We start from the raw sequence: 21,938 nt of genomic DNA, 5'->3' as shown, positions 1-21,938 counted from the left end.
TATATTGATACATTTCTTCTTAGCATTTTTTTCTCTTTGATATAGTAAGGACAGACAACAAGGGGAAGAATGACAACTTAATTATGGTTTAGTTTCATTTTTTATTAATAGAAACCTTAAATCCTAGCAAAATTCTTCAACTTTCTTGTAATGCAAAGATAAAGACTCAAAGCCTCTGATGGGGTCCTGGTCAAAACAACGCTATGCAGCGTACGAACTATGGCTCTGTTTCTTCCCTGCTGCAGCCCAAAAGGGAAATAGCAAATTATCCATGATAAAAATAATTGAATTTTGTTATTTGTAATAAAAGTAGCTTAAGTAAGCATCTTGGATATCACTGCAACTTACAGAAAAAGGATTTTGAGAGGATGGGTCCTCCTTATGTTTGAACCAGAGGAAGTTTTACTCTGAAAATTCAAGGAAATCTTTTAATGGAAGCAATCTCTCACAATTTTTCCGTATTAAACCAAACTACATGTTTATCATTTCTACATAGCAGATACTATCACCAAACCTAACATAATATCTGAAAGTGTCCACTACCTGTAAATATATACATTTTTAAAATATATTAAATTTCACATGGCAATTATATCTCTAAGGTCTTCCAGAACACAAATAATTTTCTGTTTAAGAATAATTTGAAAGCGTTCTCTATCATTCCATACCACTAGAGGGACCCATAAGCACTCTAATTTCACCTCTATTCCCATCAAATTGTAAAGAAATGCATTATATTAGTTCTGTGTGCATATTAAAAAAATAAAAAATTAAGTCACGTTATTTAGCTCTAAATTTTCCACTGATACCTTGCATTTTAAAGTACCTACATCACACAGTACTAAAGTCATGTAAAACTATGATTCCATTTGGAAGATGTAATTTCAGCAAGGATTTTAAGTTACATACAAAGACTACTGGTGTCTAAATTACCTTCTTATACTGCCTGACTTCCTTAGAACCACTCTGAAGCCCTGCTTAGCATCATACTAAGGTACTATATCCCACAAAGACTCTTAAAAGACAAAAATTAAGCCACACTGTTTTGGTTTTAATGTATCATATGTAAGTATATATATACATATTCATTCTTCTCCCCTCCCCCCGCCCTCAAATAATAATGATGACCAGAAAATACGCTGCAGATTAAGGATTAATTAAATAAGCGTGGCTTTGCAAGTGTCTTCTGATCAAGTGGAATGAGAACAATCTCTCAAGTTTCAAGAAACTCCAGTAATAAAAACTCTAGCAGTTGTCAACCGACCCTCCCTCATGGAGGGCAACTGCTAGGCATTACCAACCACCACCAAAGAGAATGCCTTTCTTGAAGGATCTTTCAGAATGAAATACTGCCTTAGCAAAGGACAGAGCCACAGAATAGTAGAATAATTTAGGTTGGAAGGGACAGAACCGATTTTCAGAAGTCCTTCGGTCCAATTCTCTGCTCAAAGCAGAGCTACTTTGAGAGAAATTACCGAGTATGAATTAAATGTCAGTTCTCCAGTGGCACTGTAAGCCATCACACAGCAGCCAAAGCACAGAGAAAACACCGTGGAAAGGTATCTAAAGGATTCTAGTCATGAATTTCAGCTCCTCTTAATACTTCTCTGTAAACCCCTCAGGAAGGCTACAAATTTAAGTAAATAGAACAATGCCATTTCAGTGCTGGACTGCATGACATTTTGCAACTGCCTTAGGACTAGGAAGCAGTATATACAAGGCATATTTTAATTTACTGAATCATAACCCCAACAATCCTGCAGTTGTATGGTGGGTTGTTCTGTGGTTTGTTTTTTTTTTTTTAACCTGAATGCACCCACAGGGCAAGTCAAATCTGTGTGAACTAACAAACTTCACTGAAGCAAAGTATCCAGATGAATATTATCAGAATACACAGATATCCCTTACCAAAATGAGTATGCTGTGTTAAGATACTGATGCTCTTAAACAACTACATGACATATGATTCAAATTTTTTCCCCAAGAGAAGGATAATACAACCCAGACCATCACCAAATCCTTTCTTGATATATTCCAAGAAAACACCTTTCTTTGGTGTTCTAGAAATCTTCAGCTCTATGGCAACTGAACGACAGAAGCATCAAGTAATACTGTTTTGGCTATTTTTCATCCTCAGAAATGAAAGAAAAATTCATGTGTTCATCACAGTTGACAGGAAAAGAACATCCCTTAAGATTCTGTATGACTGTCAACAGAGAAGTCAAACTGGGAGCAGAGACGAAAACTCTCTCTATTGGAGAGGAACTTTTTACAAGAGTGTCCAGTGATAGGATAAGAAAAAAAGGATTTAAATTGAAGGAGAGTAGATTTAGATTTGATCTTCGGAAGAAATTCTTCAGCACGAGAGTGGCAAGACTCTGGAATAGATTGCCCAGAGAGGCTGTGGATGTCCCCTCCCTGGAGGTGTTCAAGGCCAGGTTGGATGAGGCCTTGAGCAACCTAGCCTTGTTAAGGGCATCCCTGCCCATTACAAATACTCCAGCACAAAAAAAAAATCCTTTCAACATAAGCTACTTGGAGAGGAACACATTGGAGAGGTTAAAAAGAAAAGCAAAAAACCTAGAACGTGACTGTATCTCCTTCTAAGGTCAGACCTACCCCAGCAATAAAACGCTGAGTGAGCTGTACCAGTGCAAGCCTCCAGAGCACACATGCTGTTTTACAGAAACTTGAACAGAAGAAATTTTAGGTAAAATTACAATCTAGAATAGTGAAAAGGAAACAAAAAAATGTATCTGTTCTGTATTCTCAACTGGAAGCTTTTACCTTGAAATCTTCCTCAATGAAGCTCACTTCAAGCTCACCTTCACCATTTTCTTTTGGACAAAGCTCTATTTAGGACATTTTCTGTGACTCCTCCTTGTGTGACTGCATTCTCCAGAGTGCTCTTTGACATCTGTCCTTCTACCCAATGAAATCCAAATTCACTGTCCAAGGTAAATTTTTTCCAATGACTTGTAAGTGCAAAACTGGAAAGCTTAAAACATTGCAAACAGTAGATTCTAACATCTTTGCCACATCTCTGGGTAGCATACAAAATATTCCGTGAACTGCAATTTCCAAGGAAACAATCTCAAAGTTGTATACCAGTGATAAACTCTGGAACTTCTGCATGTGTTTGCACTCTTCAGACAGAGAGTTAGATTTATCCATCGCCTATGGAAGTCACCTAAACTCTTCCTTTCTTCCTCCATGAAAAAGGCTCCGTACACAACTAAGGAGAAGAACCATCTAAGTCTCAATGAAGTCGTAAGTTCCCATCGCATCGTTTTCTCTCCTATGTGAAGCACTGTACTGTATGCTAGCATCAGTCTGATTCAGAATTGAGTCATTCCTAAATGTTTACAGAAACATATTGATTAACTCAAAAAGACCCCCTTCTTCTTATGATATTTTAGCTCATAAATGTGACATATTCAGTAAAATATTGTATAAAATACAAAACAGAACCACACGTGTTGGCAACATCACCATCTCCCTACAGAAGCTTCCTCAGCATGAGAGAATTCTAAAATCCCTTTGACAAGACCTCATCTATTCTCGTGCAGATACAAAGGGAAAAGCAAGCAGAAAAATATTTCCTCTCTACAAAACCTAAGTACTTAGGTTTTACTCAGTTCTTTCAGACTATATCCAACAACTCTTTCCTAAAAAGGAAGTCTGAAAGCATTACGTGTGTCTTCATTATTCAATATTTTTGCTGATATCTTCATTATTCACTTTGACTTCACTTTATTCACTTCCTCATTATAACACACTGTGCACTTTGCTAAGCACAGGCAAAACAGTGAGTGATTGGGACACATTATATATTGTTTTGTTTGTTCATGCTAGAAAATCCTCACAAATATAATCAAAGTTTAAGTGTATGTGCATGTATACATACAGACACATGTATATAAACAACAATAGATATTGAAAACCTCTCCAAAACAAGAACACAATATGTAAAATTTTATTGCTGGTTTGCTATTTGAGAAAAAGATAATATTTTCATACCATCATTTACCAATTCTTCTACCAAAGCTTTTGTTTCATATTAGCTTTTATCAACGCATTCTGTCAATGCTGCAGACCAAGGCACGATCTATGATGTTTTGAGTAATGTAAACAACAAATTTGAAATAACCACGTTTAACTGTAGACAACTTCTAAACAAGCAGAGAGCAAGAGTGGTTATAACCACTGGAATCATTTTTTCAATCACTTCCCTGAAACACAAACAGCACATGCTAGGTTGTCAGGCAGTGACTGCAAAACTCCGTCCCCCTGGCACCTGAGGAGTGAAAAGCAGATCTGGTGCTCTGTATTCAACCCAATAAAATACTCAAGTGTATGCAATTTACTGTGTACTTATGAAATATGTTACAAACACTGAACAAAAACAGACCATTATATTTAAGATGAAAATTTACTTCCGAGGAAGAAAGTTATGTGGCTGCTCTCTTACCAGAAAAGGCAGCTTTCAGCTGCTAACCTGAGTTTATGCCCACAGCCCCACACAACTGACTACAGTAACAGAAAAAAAAAAAACCTACTAAGTATTTTCTTGATGTTAACCGATTACCAACATGAAGAATACAATTCTGACTTCCCTCACTCATTGGGAAGCAATTCTTGTTGAAACAAAAACGTGTTTATTGAGTTTAGCTTTAAAAATGTGATTTCTGGAATAACATAATAGAGTGAAAACTGCCAAGCAACATAGTTCAATCACCAATCAAATCCTGCATTTAATAATCATCAGACATGACTCCTGTATCTCAAGCAACACCATCTCTAGCAAGAACAATAAAGACATTTTTCCAGCAATCATTTTAATATCAGATTTCCTAGAAAGAAGTTACTGTTGAGAATACTTCTAGTCAATTTAGAAACCTGAATATTCATGTGCCAGTTACAGAACTCTGCGATGAAGATGCTCATAATCCTTCAGAAGACACAGAAGCAGTCTTCAGGAACTAAATGCTAACAAACCTTACTTTGGCAACACTACTTGAAGTTGCAAGTACAAATAATATTACAAAACAAAAGTGATTAAAACAAAACCCCAAACAACAAAACACATACAACCAAATAAGCCAACAAAAACACAGTAGCTTCCTGAGAACAGAGTAATGCATTTAAAATTCAGTACTCTTGAAACCTACCAGTAAAATATTGGGTTAAGTGCATATTAATAAAATACTGGAAAACAGAGAACTGGTCAGCAGATTATTAGTTGGACTTCCTGAAAGACGTTCAACTTCTTCACAAAACATTCTTGACAGAAAAAGGAAATAATGCTGAAAAACAGAAGTTAGCTAAGCAAAATACAAAATGGCAATAATGCTTCCACACGGTGAATGACAGCCAGTGCGCGTCACCTGCCAAACAGGTAAGCAATGATTATTGCAAAATATTTAGAATCACAGATTAAAGTTAGTGGACAGTAGAAGAAAGGTACAGTGAAACTTCACAAATACCACAAAGGAAGCATTTCTATGCATTACTGGTGTTCAGTATGCAGCTGGGGGGGAACTAAAAAAAGCCAACATTGAGATGGTTTCATCTGCTTCAGAGACCCTTTTCAGTCCAGTTTTTGCCCCAAGCAAAGAAGTGCCGGCCAGGTCCTCTCACATGCTGTCTACGGCTCATGTGGGTGAATATTTTTCAGCCACACAGCTCTACGTGGCAAAATCCTTCTGAAGTTACCACAGGGGGCTGGGGAAAATATCCTAAAAGGGAGGGTAAATCCAATTCCCACAACTTTTCTCTACCCACAGTCTGAGGGTAGATACTAAAACCCCCTCAAACATTTTCTGTAAAATGATAGATAAATCTAGAGATAATGGTGAGAGGTGGGGCTGAATTCCTTTGAATTGACTTTGAAAGAAACTCCACAAATGCAGCAGGAGCCTGAAGTCAAAGCTCGAGGCTACAACAGGTTGCAACCCTGAAGTGCAAAAAATCTGACTAGAACGTGGCAACTCTGAAAATCACCCCAGCAGCTGACTCGAGAGGGAAACTACAGCCAAAGAATTTTTTGGGCCTCCTAGCAACATTCTTCGCTGTCATCAGACACCACAGTTGATGCTGCTAAAAGTTGGTGCCTGTGCCTGAACAAGTAGGGGCAAGAAGAAAGGGTGTGAAAATCCTTTTCCTGATTAGTCATGGTCTGCCCGATGCACAATCATTCAGGATGGAAAGAAACAGCGCAATGAGGAGCATAAAAAATACAGTTAACTTGACAATAGCAGTGGCGTCACACGTGGCTGCCTTTTAACAGGTAGTTCTTTTAATACTTCTGTTAGTATTTTCCCGTATCAGCATGAAATGACACATATATATCCACACAGAAAGACACAGTTATGTAATTCATAAATCATGTGCTATTTCTACAGATATTTTTTTATTAATAGAATTATCAGGACCTGAGACAGAATTCTTACCCTCTTTACTGAAAAAAAAACCACAATATAGCATACTCTTCAAACTTTGTTTTCTCACCTATTTTAGGATATTAACTTTTGAATTAAACAAGGAATTCAAGAGTTTTAAATTTAAGTAGTGATCTATCTACTTTGAAGAAGAGTAACTTAAAGTTAAGATCAGAATAGTAACAAGACCAGTTTCTGCCACTCATTTTTATTAAAAAAAGGTAATTACAACAACCACACTTGTTACCATGAAGTAAGTTTTTCTAAATCTCTCCATTGCATTCAGAATATCTGGAATTATGATGATACAATGTTGGTACAGATACTTTATGACACCTAATATATTAATATTATTGGCATGATTTAATTAAGACTTAAATCCCTGCCTTTAGCTGCATACTGGTTTGGTGGTTACTGAAGGTGGTTATGACAGCTACTTACATATTTATAATAATATAGATGTAAAGAAAAGTGAAATTATCAAAAAATATTCTTCTTATACCCCTTCCGAGAAAAAATGTTTCCTAAAATACATAATCAAAAAAAAATAGCCTGCTGTTTTCTGGTAACACTTTAATTGTTCCTTAAGACTTGCCTACATCCAAAAAAGTTAAGCCCTAGCTAAATGCTGGACTAAATCATTAATTGATTAGGATGAGGTCAAGAATACTGACACCTACTGCAATTTTCTTCAAACACCATCCTGGACCAAGCCCTTCTGCTGCTTTATAAAAGCAGGAAAGTATTCTTCTCAGCTGATCGTGTCTGCCAGCTGAGAACTCGGCCCGTACATTAGCAGCGGTATGTAAGATAGCTTTCATTTTCATAGGGATTCAGGTCTACATTCAGTGAGTTTAAACTATATTTTCTAAACCAAAAATTTAGCAGTGGAATTCTTTTCTGGTTTTGGTAATGAAGTAGAATGAAAGCTATTCCTAAGAAATATAAAAAATGGTCTCACTATATAAGGTGCTAACTTTACTTTTAGAGGCTCAGTAGTTAAAATTAATGGAAGCCTTCGTTTATTTGCCATTTATCTGCTTTTAAATACTTACAGTGAAAAATACGGAAATCAATGTATGGATGAGAACCTCTTCTCTCTGTTTCAAATCCTGCCCGACTTCTTACTCGCACATCTCCTAGAAACAGGGTCAAGAGTGAAATAAAAGTGTGGAAGAGTGGCAGAGATAAAATGCAAATTAACATAGCCTGGAGGGGTAAAGATTCATGTACTTAATGGAGGAGGGTTACTCAAACAATAGGCCTACTTCAATGCTTTTTTCTTAAAGGTGAAACTCAAAACAAAGTTTGAAGACTTGTTAAACATGCAATAGCATGCTTTCTTGTCAAAACCTCTCCTGCCTAAGCATACGTTGCCAGAAGCATGTGGTAAGCATTCAGATGAAATTAGGAACAGCTTGCTACACCAGTATGATAAAAATGCACCTTAATATGACAGGAAACAAGAACATTAAAAGTCGATTTGTTCCTCAGTAACACACATAAAACGATAAACATTCTGTATAATACAAAAAAGATTCAGCTTCTAGAAATGGTAGCTTTTAGCAATAAGCTAGTTACAATACGGTTTTATATTACATAAGAGAATATTTTCCCACTAGCATTTACTTACTTGTGCTCAGCTGTTTGAATATTACACAAGAGCCTATTAAAATACCAAAACTCAGTATTAAAATTTTATCAAACTATTTTGCACTGCAATTAGCTTCAACCTGTATCTTTTAGCATGCTAGTTGATTGCCGCTTATGCACTTTACCAACTGAAAGCTGATCAGTATTCTTTTGTTAGGTATTTGTATGCATTAACACAAGCAGTTCACCTGGATTAAAAGCTTTCACTTAAAATTCTTTAGCAATTAAAAATTTGAGTGAACCTTTGAGGATCAAAGGCAATAGCGTTTCCTTCCTCAAATCCTAACAAAGGTGAAATTCTGTTGTTTAACTGTGACAATCCTTCGAGTGTAGTATTCTCTCCTCAAACACAATGGTTTTCATATAAACCAAAACTAAGTACTTAACACAAGGAACTAAGACTGATTTTATAAGAACAAACTAAAAACACTGCAATTCAATTTCCAGCAACAGGTAACATCTTGAGAGTGTTTTTTCTTTTCTTCTTCAACCTGCTAATTCCTAATGCTGAAGCAGGCAACTCACCAGACAATAGCTAAAGATACTGACCAAAAGGTCAGTAATATACCTTTAATACTTAACAGGTATCTTTCTAGAGATACCTATCTATAAACGCTGACATATCTATAGTGACACACTTCATACGAATGTTATCTGGAAGAATCACAAAAAGATAAGCAGGCCCAGGGCTCCCCAAATGACGAGCCTGAAGTTTATGTATCAGTAAAAACCACATGCACGTGGCTTTCAGTTATTACTCATTTTTGGTTTTTTGAAATTGAAAACCTTAACAGAGCTGCAATCACTAACTGTAGATCTGGTTTTTTAGACCACTGAGAATATATTACTTATAAAGGTTTCAACCATTCATCTGAGCAGAGAGCAAGAGGGTTGTCTTCTCCAGGCAATACAGAGGCAGCAAATTGTAGAACTCTTCTGTTAGGCACAAGCAACTGGTGAATTTTATTTACAAAATAAATTAATAAAAAGGAAAAAGGGAGGAAATGTTGGAAAAGAGAAGGCAAATGCATTAGTAGCTGTGTATGAAAATACCAGTTTACAAAGACGAAAATAAACTTTCATTGCCTTTCACTCATTTATCTGGGAAATCAGTCATAGCTACAGCTGCGTGAATGAGTTCACCAGCTGAATTAAAAGAAAAATACAAGAGCTTTTTTTTAAATTGAGCTGATTTTTTACAGAAAAGATGATACAACTTGTGTACTATACTTAGTTCTTAAGGCAATTTAGTTAATTTAGTTCTCAACAATGGATGAATTATTTTAGAATATATTTGGATAGATTCTGGAAAAAGATGTAACTTCTACAGGACTGGAGTTTATCACAGTAAACAAAGTAGAAATTCTTATTGGGCCAAAAAGAAGGCAGAAGAGCTGCCTCTACTGTCTTTGTACAGAAGTATTGCATTTTTCAAGACTTCAGACAATGAATGTGCTTGGAAAAAGCTGGTACAAGTGGAATTTGAAGATACCATACATCCCTCTAAAGTTTCTACGTATACAGAAGCCTAAAAACTGGCTGCGTGTTATTTCATAGATTAGTGTAACTTATCTCTACTGCATATGTGTATCTTGTTCCAAAACATCCAGAAATACTGGACCATCGTTATGCATTCACTGTTAGTTATCTGACCTGCAAAGATCAATAGATCCCGACTGCAAGCCCAGTGAGAAGCGGGTATAACACAACAGTCACACTGATGTGCTTGGGAAGTCCTGCACGAGTTCTTTGTTACCCTATCACTCTGAAATGATACAGAATTCATTGTAAGCACGGTTACAGAATTCTTTCAAACAGCAACAGGAGTCCAATCTCGGACCCAATCATTATTACAGTAGCTGAAAGATAACTGAAATTCATCAGCTAAACCAAAACCACTTATGAATAGTTTTCATTTATTTAGGTCTTTTTAAATAAAACACCAAAGGGGTTAGAAAATCTTTTGAAACCACCAGATCTCCCTGTCTGCTTATAGGTAGATTTCTTTGGGGAGGGGAGCAGAAGTGATAGCAACAGTTTTTATCTTAATTGACACTTCTTTAGCCACTCTGAAAAGACTCCTTAGGGGAATACATTCAAGTCAAACATCTTAATGACAGTGGACTTCTAAGAACAGGGTTTTTTCCCTCTTTGAGAGTTTCTGTGGCTCCAAACAATCAAGAGAAAGATACAAACATGAAGGCTTCCTTTCAAAATCTAATTTTGTGCACAAACATCACAAAAATATCTATTGGCTGAGTTAACTATTTTTGGGGGTTTTTTTTCCAGAATAGTTCTCTGTGACCATTATTGTTTGCATTTTTAAAGACAAACGCAGAAATTCCATTAAAGACTGAATAAACAGTGGAAGACGGAATGTAAGACAGAGGTTTGCAGCTAGAAAACCGAACTGGTATAATGGCTGTAATTCAACTTACCTGGAGACAGATCGTTTAGTTCCTACCCCTCTCACAGATTCCTGCTCACACAGCAAGGACAGCTCTGATACTTACGAGGCAGCTGAAATGCCAGAGCTGACATTCCAGCACGTTAGGGTTACACAGCACATATTCCGTGCTACCCTAACACTCCAGAGGGGCACAGTAACAATGCAGCAGCTGCTCGGGGAGCTGAGAGCTTCTGGAGCAGGGGCAGAAACCTCAGAGATCACGGAGGACAGGTGGGAGCAGAAGTTACGGACCGCCACCTCAAGGTAAACCACCCAAGTCAAAGCCATGAAGTTGTGAGGAGAAGGATTTCCAGAAAGAATTGCTAGCTTCACAGATAAAAGTTCTTGGGAGAAACAGATGACAGGTCAGCTGGATATGCCAGAATTAAAGCAGAAGGAATACAACAGAACAACCGCTACAGGAGAAGAGCGTGCACCTGCGTTACACAGCAGCTTGGCTCCACTGCTTCCTACTGCAAGTGATCCAAGACCTCTAAAGGAGGGTGAAATGCTCCTTTTAAGTTTTAGTTGAGAGGTGCATGCTCACCGATATAAGCCATCAGTGCCCCACTCTTTCTATCCCACACACAGTAGAAAAGCTTTCTGGCAATATGAAACAGCAAGGAAAAGAAACCAGACAAGCAAAGAAGAAAAAAAAATAAATCAAGAAAGTATCAAGATTACACAGAAGCACTTACAAGAAATTTTGAGAAGTCCTCATAGCTGCTGAGAGAAGTAGATGGTGATGTAGATATATTAGCCCTTCCAAGGTCTTAAAAGAAAAATTCTACAATGCTGCATCTGTATCTATATTTTTAAATAGTAAATAAGCCACTTGGGAGTGGCTTAGTGTGTATTTTGGGAAGGGGGTATGACAGATGAGTCATTAGAGTCAACAGTGTTTCTTTAAATTGACACCAATGAAGACAGTTAAGAGTTAGTTTATTTTATGTGCCCCTAAAATTTGGTCTTTTAAATTGGACCCGAAAACACTGCCATACCAACCGGGCTTTCTATTTACTTGGTGCAAATGAAATTCCATTGGATTCCCATTGGAACAGCCTGAAAACATCAGAGGAAGTAACTCTATGGCCAGCACAACTACACAGAGGCAGAGGGAGGTGTCCTAGATAACTTTAGCTTTGTATTTGTGATCTGCTAAAATAACCACGTTATCAAGGTACATTTTATAAGCAGATATAGTCTGTCTCGAGTAACAGCCAAGTAAAAGGCAAAACTCGTGACTGTGCCTAACTTCCTGTTAAATTACAGCTGAGGATTCCTTACAGCTTACTCCACTAAAGTTTAGTAATATTAAAGAAAGAAAAAAACCAAACAAACAAACAAACAAAACCAACAAATCCTTCACAACATTGTATGGGAAACTAAACACTTGTCATTTCTTGCAAAAAAAAAATCAAATTGAATGTATTCATTCTGATATGAATGTTTTTACGTGCCGATACATCCAACTGTTCAGCTTTCAGGCTGGTCTTTTTTACAGTCCATTTATGAATACAACAACAATAAATCCGTAAGTAGTTGCTAACTTGTACAGTATAGCGTACATAACATTCGGGAAAACAAAGCGATCACCAACAAGTGAGACAGGATTACAAATTTAACATACTGATTCAAACACTCAACGAGCAATTTCTAGTTTGCTTGTTGGCACCCTCCTCCCCTCCCCAATGTTAGAAGAGGTCAATCCTGTAGCAGACTTACTGCCTTCAGCATTGAACAGCAACGAGTGCCGGCAAGAGCTACGTTCTTCATAACAAGCACCAATCACATAGTCTAATAATTAATTCCAACTAGAGAACAAGCAGAAATTTAATTTACTTCACATCACATTCTGACTATATTCCAATTCTGCCTATGAAAACAGTGACAGAAACATTTCAAACCAAATGGGGTTTTTCCCACAGCTCAGGTGTCCATACCAAGAACCACGGGAAGTCATGCTTTGCTTTCCTTCAGATCTACCCGAGCATTAGCACAAGCACCTCTGCAAAAACGATGGGCCTAACTACTTCATGGTACAATTAAAACTTCCAAAGCAGCAAAATAAATCAGGTTATTTTCCTCAGAAACTAAGAATTATTTTCTTACAAACTGCGTTTCTACCATTAGCAGATTAATTTTTAAAAGATAAAATCAGACATATACTTACAGTACCTTTAACATAAGCATATCAGCTTATTTTTAAAATACAACACATATTTCTCCTGTTGTGGAATTAAAAGAACTCAGCTTTTAGGACTCTGAAGCAGATAGAGAATAGTAGTTTCTAATTACAGCACAAAACAAATTTAGTTTAAAACGAAAAAAAACTATCACCAAATCAAAGAAACAAAACTACCTCCAGCCTGAATTTACTTTCTAATTCTTATGACCAGAGCAGAAAAATCATATTTTCAAGAATTCTAGTGTTCACATCCACAAAAAGGATGATTAAAGTTACTTTAACTTTTGAAAATTAAACCTATTTCCAATCACAAAAACCAGCAGCTTTTTCAATAAACATTTAGAAGCCAGTATCTTCTGTCCTCCTCCCCTTAACATACCTCCAAAGTAATTACTTATAACAAAATCCTTCAGTAGACAGTCATTGCTATATTATTAACTTCATAAATGTAAAAAAATCAAAATAATTTAAAAATAAAAATGCAAAGATGTTAAGTCAAAACTGGATTTATATATATATATATGCATGTGTATGCCTACACATAGAGGTTATGACTCTAAATCCATATAGATGTATATGCCCATGCATATAGCTTAAATTCATAGACAACACAGGTATGAATTTCTGGGGGCTTTAACACCTACAATAGACACCTAAATTGAAGACTCGGGGCATAAAAGACACGTTCTGGATGATTTAGTGGAGCCAGTTACAAGTTTATAATCGCTAGCTGTTGACGTTCACTGAGCCATGTGAGACATCACGCAAGCATTCCTAGTCCATTTCAATACAAAATCATAGATCAAATTAAGGTGCATAATTTTGCAGTGAAACAGCCGTAGAGGCTGCACACGGTGCCCGCGCCATCTGCGCCACCAGCAGCCTCCAGAAGAGGCTCGGGAAGCCCCGAGCCCAGCAGCCAGCTCTGCGAGAGCTTTGCATCTCTCTGCTCTCCACCACTGACCTCCACTCCTTCCCCTGCACTTGATGTCACAGAGGGTCTCCCTCGTGGATGCTTGCTCCTCCCAAAACCATCCTTTCATTTTAATTCTGCTTCACCCTTTAGCTAGTTGCTACTCTGGAAACATTCTTCAGGAAGTTAAGTGAACTACTGGCCCTGTCACGTGTCCTCTCCCTTTTCAAGTCATCTTGTAGGATTACTAAAAGAAGTATTGCGTAAAATCCTAGCATTATTTTAAGAACACCTTGAGCATTTCATAGCCTCGCTACTGACGTTTTCAAAAGTGTGTGGTAACTCTCACACAAGCATTCTCTAAGCTACCATTTTAACCAGAAGAATACCGTGCAGAGGTGATAAATTCCATCCCAGAAATAAAGATCCATCATGACTTACTTGGAAAACTTAAACTTCTGTCAAGCACATTACATTAACCATAAGAACATTTTACTTGAATAGAGGAATAATTTGACACAATGCTTAACTGAGAGAAAAAAAAAAAAAAGAAAAAAGGCAACAACCAAAAAACTCAAGTCAACACAAAAGAACCCAAAATCTTCCATATAATCTAACCAGAACACTATCCAGAAGAAAGGACATTATAAGAATTCAGTACTCAAATATAAAAAATAATCCTTTAAAATCAATCATAAACATTAGAATTTTGCAATATAGAAACTGGTATGCTTACCTAGCATACGAATGTACAACGCAGTCTGATCGGAGCTGTCATAGGAAATTGCTCCACGTCTCTGCAAGATAAAAAAAAAGGGTACATTTTATACAAGTGAGAACAGAACCATTTTTAAATCAAAATGAAAATAAAGTATCAGTTGTCCATTTCCAGTTTAAATCTCAAAATTAATTTTGGAAATTATAACATGCATCTTTCAAAATATTACACACACACACACTGATTTTGGTTTAGCAGGAGCAAAGGAAGGACAGGAATTGGTAGTGAAGAGATAATGAAAAAAAGGACCAGAGTGTAGAAAAAAGTATCCCCCCTAAATTTCCTTTGAGACACTCCTCAGTAATTCCTCACAACAGAAAAAAGACATGGAACAAGATTAAGCAAACACCCAAAAAGTGTGCTCCTTTCAGCCTTCTAGAGTGTAATGCTTCAATAAATAAATCAAGAACTGCAAGTATTTACTTTTAGCTATGGAGTATTTCCATCTTTCAAAGCTAAAAGTAGCTTTAAAAAGTAAAAAAAAAAAAAAAAAAATCAAATTACACCAGTACTGCAGTCCCTAGGAATTCAACCTATATTCTGCAAGTGCGGGACTTGGCTGCCACGTGCTACTTTCATTCCACCCAGTACTTCCTGTAAGCAAATCAAGGCACCGCTGAAGCAGGATGTAATATGTAAAGGTAAAGAAAACAAGCAAGTGGTATTTCAGATGTCACCTTAAAAGTCTAAAAGAGCCATCAAGCTATCCATGCACAACAAATACTCCCACACAGGCTGTATTTCTTACCTACACAAAATAGGTATGTTCTATACATATTCACCTAATGTGGTCTCCTACAGGTGTCGTGAACTGGTCCTCCAAGAGCTAAAATCTGGAGGGATGTTCTCATGGTAACACAACACCAGCATCACGCAGTCTTCACGCGGTCTTGGCACGAACCAGCACCCAGCCTCACACCTTGCCTGTCCTGTACTTTCACCATCTTCTGCTACTTCCTAGGGCCTTCATTAACGTAATTTCTTAACCCTAGGATCAGAGGAGCGCCTTCGCAAATCAGATCTCGGTTTTGCCAGATCACAACATTTGTTCTTTAAAGAAACAGGCTTGTCTTTGTGTTGCTGTTGTTGTTGTGCATGTGCAGTAAGAACTCCTATGGCCTTTTCCTTGACCACCACACTTCTTACTTACTCTGAGGACAGTAAAGTCCTCTGTGCCACAAAGGGTTATCAGACCCCTTTGAGAACTTCAGATAAAAGTCAACCTGGAGGTGAACACAGTCACACTTTTTTTTCCCCCCCCCTCTCTGGAGCAGGAACAGCACTACACCAGGGACACACAACAGCAAGTTCAAAAGATGATAAAGCAAACCATGTTAGGAAACACAACAGAAAAACAGATGCTGACTACTGAAAATAATTCTAAAAGGAAGAGATAAATTACTCTGAAGAGGGGGAAAGCAAAACTGCTTATATGCATTTATCTACAGAACAAACTGAATGCACACAAAGAAAGACTAGAGATTAATAACTTCTATCAGTGCAATTTGTACAACTGATGTCCTTAAGATTCCAAACCCAGAAGTTAACATTTAATTGTTTTAATATTTTTCATGTTAAAAAAAATAAAACCTTACACCTGAAGTCTGAGAAGTTTTTCCAAAGGTAAGCTTAATTTTTAATTACAGAAATTACCAGAGACCTAGTTCCAAATGGGGTCCAATTACAGCAGCTTTTGTAAAGCCAAAGAAGAACTCCCTGTACAGCACTTTTAGGATGTCCTCGCTTTTGTTGTTTGGTTGGTTGTTGGGGTGGTTTTTTTCCCTTGAAAGATGACAAACCATGCAAATAATGCTTCCCTTGAAATACGTTTGTACAGCATTCCTCACAGCAGTGTGCCTGTCCTGATGGGAAGGAAGCAATACAACTCATCAGTGAGAAAACAATGTTGATTTCCCACTAAAATTTTCAAATTTCTTCACATAACCTACCTTCAGATTTCAGCAAATCTCAGCTGAATATATTTTCAGTAGCCTAGAACATTTCATATCACTGACTAGGCACAATCAGTGATGTAATTTAGTGCTAACTTGCAATTTGCACCTGTCTATCACAGATTTCTGGACATGTCTAGTACAGTTCTGTAATCCAATACTGGAGAAAGTTAAGCACACACGCAACTAGAAAAACCATGCTCAACTGGAGCATTAGTCTACAAGAAGGAAAACAACACATAAAAAATTACTGAAAAATCATTCCTGTTGCTATGCTGATTCCAAAATACTACCTGCTCTCTAAAATACTATTTGCTAAAGCAGCAGATCCATGTATGGTATCAAGCATAAAGCTCATTTTTAAAAATATAAAACAACTGCTTATACAAACAAGTGATTTCATTCTGCAAGGAATCTGATGGATCTCGTAATAATCTTTGAACAATGAAATCCTCTTAAAATTACCTTTCAAAGTTTGGTTTGAAAAAGAGACAATTTATTGTGTAAATCTTACAAGCTACACTTCAAAAGCAGCAGGACAATTTCAGCTAATTTTGCTAAAAAGGTTGACATCCTGAAGATAACTTCATTCATAGGAATTTGTTAAATAAAACAGTTAAGAGGAAAATACTTATTAGCAAGTTCCACCAAGGTACAGATACAGGGTGGCTGATGAGTGGTCAGACCTCATACCTTCAGATCAGGCACAGAAGTGAGGTAAAGATAGTTAGGAGCACTGTGGTTGACAGAGAGGGTAGCTAATGGTAGAGAGGTTTTTTAGCAACCTGGTGATAGGCAGGTAAATTAAATAATATTATGCTCATCCAGCCATGGATTACTTTGTGTCAGCTTACGCTCTGAATAGGTAACAGACTATGTACTGCAGGTTGAGGTCTGTCATTTCAAATAACACTGTCAGCGTATTTGTTATACTATCTCCTACACTACTACAGAAAAATGAAAGGAAAAAAAACAACAACAAAAAGAGAAGCAATTTCATCTACCATGCCTGTGGTTCTTTAAGATATTCTTCCCAGTTGCCTTTTTTTTTTTTACATCCAGCAAACCAAAAGAACAGAATTAATGCATCAGCTTCTACTCATATGTGAAGTCTCACGTGCAGCAAATTTGTAAACAGAAAGGCAAATGTGTCTTGAAGAACTCTAGTTTCTGTAAAGCACTCAGCAGTTCAAACAATTTAATCACCAGGATTCAACTCTTGTTGACCACCAAATATGTCTCCTCCCTCATTGTTAATCAAACGTTCTCACTCTGTACCCTACAACGAGACACTGAGACTATATTTACACTACAAATTTACCTTACTCACACAGTTGACTGTAGCATACGCTGTATCAGCCTACAGAAACCTGGGCTAAAAACTTCACAAACAGAACTTGACTTCTTGCGCTTCAAAATATCATGTTACAGTTAATATTTTTAACTCATTTGGCATAAAATATGGTTTTTAAATCTATGCCACCTCTTTGGCCTGCCTGAAGCTTTGAACCTGTTACTAAGCATACTGAACTCCTTGACCCTCTGTACAAATCTCAAACAAATAAGCATCATTCCAACAGGCAGGCAGAATTACTAGTGCTCAAACTGAGGACAATCCTAACATGTTTAGGCAGGTTCCCCTCAGAAGCAGAAGGACAACTTAGTCCACTGGGAATATCTGCTGAACTCCAAGTGATTCAACAAACTTCCCAAACAACTCCTTCCCAGACACGAGCATGGCTGGCTGAGTTGGGTGGGCTCTGTGGCTTCAGCAGTAAAGCCAGATGTCAGAAAGATGATTGGGAAGGTTTGTTCAAACTGGACTCTCACTTCGCAAAACCTCACTTTAAATTTCGTTTCATATTAGAGTGTCATTTATTCTTCCAAAGAGCTATACAACAAGAAAAGCTTTCTTTTGTCACGTCTTTATGGAAAACAATTGAAGAAGTTCAAACTGAAGTGGAAGATCTATTAATCCTTTAAAAGCGATGATACAAGGACTCCACAAAAATAAGCAAAAGGAATATATACCAAAAGATAGCCTCAAGCCAGATGTTTCTGAAGAGCTTTTCACAAGAGTATAGGAAGTTATTAAAGGCCATGCCAATGGGAACGACATGCCAAAATAGCACAGAGCTGTATCTTCAAAGGGAAACCACTTCAGTGATGCTAGGGAGTACAGCGTATGCACGTACTTGGAAACGGAGCACCTGCCGCTGTTTGTGCCAAACAGAAACGTTTCCACTGGTATATCAGTTTTATCACAAGGACTTCCCAATCCAGTTCAGAGCAGAGGACCAGCACTTCTGTTAAGCGCTTCATTTTGGCAAGAAATGAAAAGAAGAAGGTGCCTTTTGGGCTGTCAAGCAAAAAAAACCTGCTGGTCTCATTCTGTGACAGCGGAAAGAAACGGGTAAAGCTGCTGGCCTTCAAAATGCCGTACCCTCCATCAGAAAGAACCATTATGCTTTTTGACAGAGCACACAACCCTCATTTTGCAACTCAGTTGTTAAGCAGAAGCTGGGACAGAAAAGCCAGAGGCCAGCAACGTGGCCAATCAGATATTTTTACCTACTGAGCTTTTCTACCCAGTTTATTTGCCCAAGAACCGAGGATTGTTCTCAGAAAGAGAAATAGAGAAAAAGTTTGGAGAAATCCTTGTATCATGGCAACCGCAGTTTACTGGTTATGCTGCCGCAAATATACACGCCTGGAAACTATTTAAGATTCCAAGACAGTTTATCAACTACCAGTCCCTAGAATGACAAACTAATTAGACTATTTCTCCAACTATTACAGGATTTCAAAAGCAACACTGTCATTTATCATAATTATTAAGAATTATTTCAAGTAATTAAAGTTCCATGTAAGATTCACAGTTTTCTATAAGGCATCACCAAGTTTTTACCCACCAAAGCACTGGAAATTGTTCTTTTAAAGCACTTATATTGTCACTGAACTCACACAAGGCACTGTAAAATGGTCCTACTACTATTTTCTAAGTATTTCACTGGAATGCAAAGCACTATCCTAAAAGTTTATCAAACCAGTGATAGGAAAATATAGATAATTTGCACTAAGACACATGCATCCCCTTCAGATCTCTGAATGGGGCCATTTTAATGTTTTGCTCCATATAACACTATTTCACATGATCATCTCCCAAGATACATGACAATCCTCTATAAATCCAGCTATTGCCTGAATAACAGTTATGGACTTCAGTGATGCATACATGTAATGCCTTAGATGGATATCATACGGCATCTTAAGACTTATTCAAAGTTTTATCAACCAAGAAACTTCAAGATTAACAAAAATATACAAAACAAAAGTCTTAAAATTGCTCAGGAAAGAAAACACAGTGAAAAAGTAAAGCATAAGTGAGCGACTTAAAGTCAGGATAGAAACACACAGGGCTATTACCTTTAGAAACCAAATCAGAATGGCAGGACAACTCCAAAGCAAGAGCAAAATAGGATAATTGGATGTAGACCCATACCAAAAAAAAAAAACCAATCTTTAAAAGAAACTACCACTAGCACATTAAGAAACACAAACACCAAAAACTTCTGCTATTTATGGTTAACTGTATTATGGCAGCTACCTGGAATTCCTGTATTTCCCCACCTTACCAGAATCTTTGACCAAACTGCATTAAAAGCATAATCCTTAATAAGGCTTCTTATGTCAAGTTTCAGAAAATCAGCAATTTGACAGTACACCAGTAGAATGCAGATGATGTACTAGGCTAACACACTGCCCATAAAACTTTGGTATTTAGAACCTGCCTTTACTTACAAGTGAATATCCATTAGGGTATCCTGGTCTTTTTCTTGATGCAACAAATGTTATCACAAGTGCTAACAACTAAGCCTGACCGGTTTTGCTTTTAGTAAATTTAGAACTGTGTTACTGGCAATGACTGAAGAGTACCTGGCAAAGCTTGTTTTCACAACAAATTCAAATTCCTGTTAGTTCATAATCTCCTGTTAATTGTACAAAAATGTTAAAATTGTGTATGAATAATAACAAAAACAATCCATCTATAAATGCATAAACTCTGATTACTATTTTAATTTTTTTTTTAATTTTATTTAGTTTCCTCACTCTCTCCAATGATTCTGGACCTCCTTCATAATCCTGAACTTACATTTGTTCCTCCTTTTGGAATTAATTCCAGTTAAGGGAGCAGGCTACACTGAGAAGAGCCCAGTCTCGTCTCCAGGTACCAATCCCATCTATATTTACTAACACAATATACGTTATTGGGACACTTATGCTCTTTCAAATCAGAGAGTAGGAATTCCTAATTCTGTCTAACACGTGCACATGCTTTTCAAAACACAGGCATCTCAAATGAAAAGGCTATGAAGCAAGTGAAGTAACTGGTATTTCACCTAAGCAAACAAAACTGGTATTTCCACTACCATAACCCTGAAATCAACAATACAAAAAGGATATCCTGTCCAGGAAGCAAAATAAGCTAATTTGTATTATTCTTACTATGTTTAAAATTGTTTTTCCTTGTTTTCACAAAGACTTTAAAGTGCTATAAAACTGAAGATCTGTTAGTACAGGAGGCAGGCTGGTATTTCACCTAAGCAAACAAAACTGGTATTTCCACTACCATAACCCTGAAATCAACAATACAAAAAGGATATCCTGTCCAGGAAGCAAAATAAGCTAATTTGTATTATTCTTACTATGTTTAAAATTGTTTTTCCTTGTTTTCACAAAGACTTTAAAGTGCTATAAAACTGAAGATCTGTTAGTACAGGAGGCAGGCAACCCCCTGCCATTCAGAAGCCATTTCAGATCCCTTTCTCCCGTCTCCTAACTGGCACTACTACAAACACACTCTTCCCACTTCAAGGCAGCAAAAGTTTAGAGCTACATAATCATGTACGAACATTTAGGAAACGCAGTCTCAAATGACGAATGATGTGTTTCCAAAACAGATTAGGTTTTAAAAACGAAAAACAAGTACTCATGAAGCTCTTAATGACTTGTTTTCTCTCCGGCTACTTATAAACCCAGTTAGTCAAAACAGAATAATGACATGGCCTACCTTAGAAGTAATCCATTTGATAAGGATCAGAGCTAAACACCAGATCAACGCAATTCCCATCGGATCCCTTGCGGGGCGGCTGCCGTCACCTGCCACAGCCCGACGATTCGCTCCGCCCCAGCCGCCAACCCTGAACCCAACGAGGCGCTTCTGCAGCCAGAGGACACGGCCAACTGTAAAAGCTCGCAGAGCCCTACAGAAATGCTACAGGAAAAGAAAAGCCACGATTAAGTGCTTCTGTGGCATGTATTTTAAGAGAGCGAAGCGGGCTAGGGGCGGCTGCCGTCACCTGCCACAGCCCGACGATTCGCTCCGCCCCAGCCGCCAACCCTGAACCCAACGAGGCGCTTCTGCAGCCAGAGGACACGGCCAACTGTAAAAGCTCGCAGAGCCCTACAGAAATGCTACAGGAAAAGAAAAGCCACGATTAAGTGCTTCTGTGGCATGTATTTTAAGAGAGCGAAGCGGGCTAGGCTACAGGATCATCATCCCAC

The 21,938-nt window shown here is 37.5% G+C and overlaps 1 protein-coding gene across 1 annotated transcript in view; it reads right to left on the bottom strand.

The window, feature by feature from the left end:
* The window catches only part of PDE7A (phosphodiesterase 7A), a 41,536-nt gene extending 20,032 nt beyond the window's left edge, over positions 1–21,504 (bottom strand). The window contains exons 1-3 of the mRNA XM_009874404.1: positions 21,445–21,504; positions 14,380–14,440; positions 7,496–7,579 (exon numbers count right to left, since the gene is read on the bottom strand). Of these exons, the coding sequence (XP_009872706.1) occupies positions 7,496–7,579; positions 14,380–14,440; positions 21,445–21,504 (205 nt within the window). The remainder of the gene's footprint in view (positions 1–7,495; positions 7,580–14,379; positions 14,441–21,444) is intronic.
* Between the last annotated feature and the right edge of the window lie 434 nt (positions 21,505–21,938).

This window comes from Apaloderma vittatum, unplaced genomic scaffold (assembly GCF_000703405.1).
Source record: "Apaloderma vittatum isolate BGI_N311 unplaced genomic scaffold, ASM70340v1 scaffold20578, whole genome shotgun sequence".
In the NCBI taxonomy this organism is placed as follows: domain Eukaryota; kingdom Metazoa; phylum Chordata; class Aves; order Trogoniformes; family Trogonidae; genus Apaloderma; species Apaloderma vittatum.
Note: the sequence above shows the minus strand (reverse complement) of the source record. Positions and strands in the feature narration are given on the sequence as shown.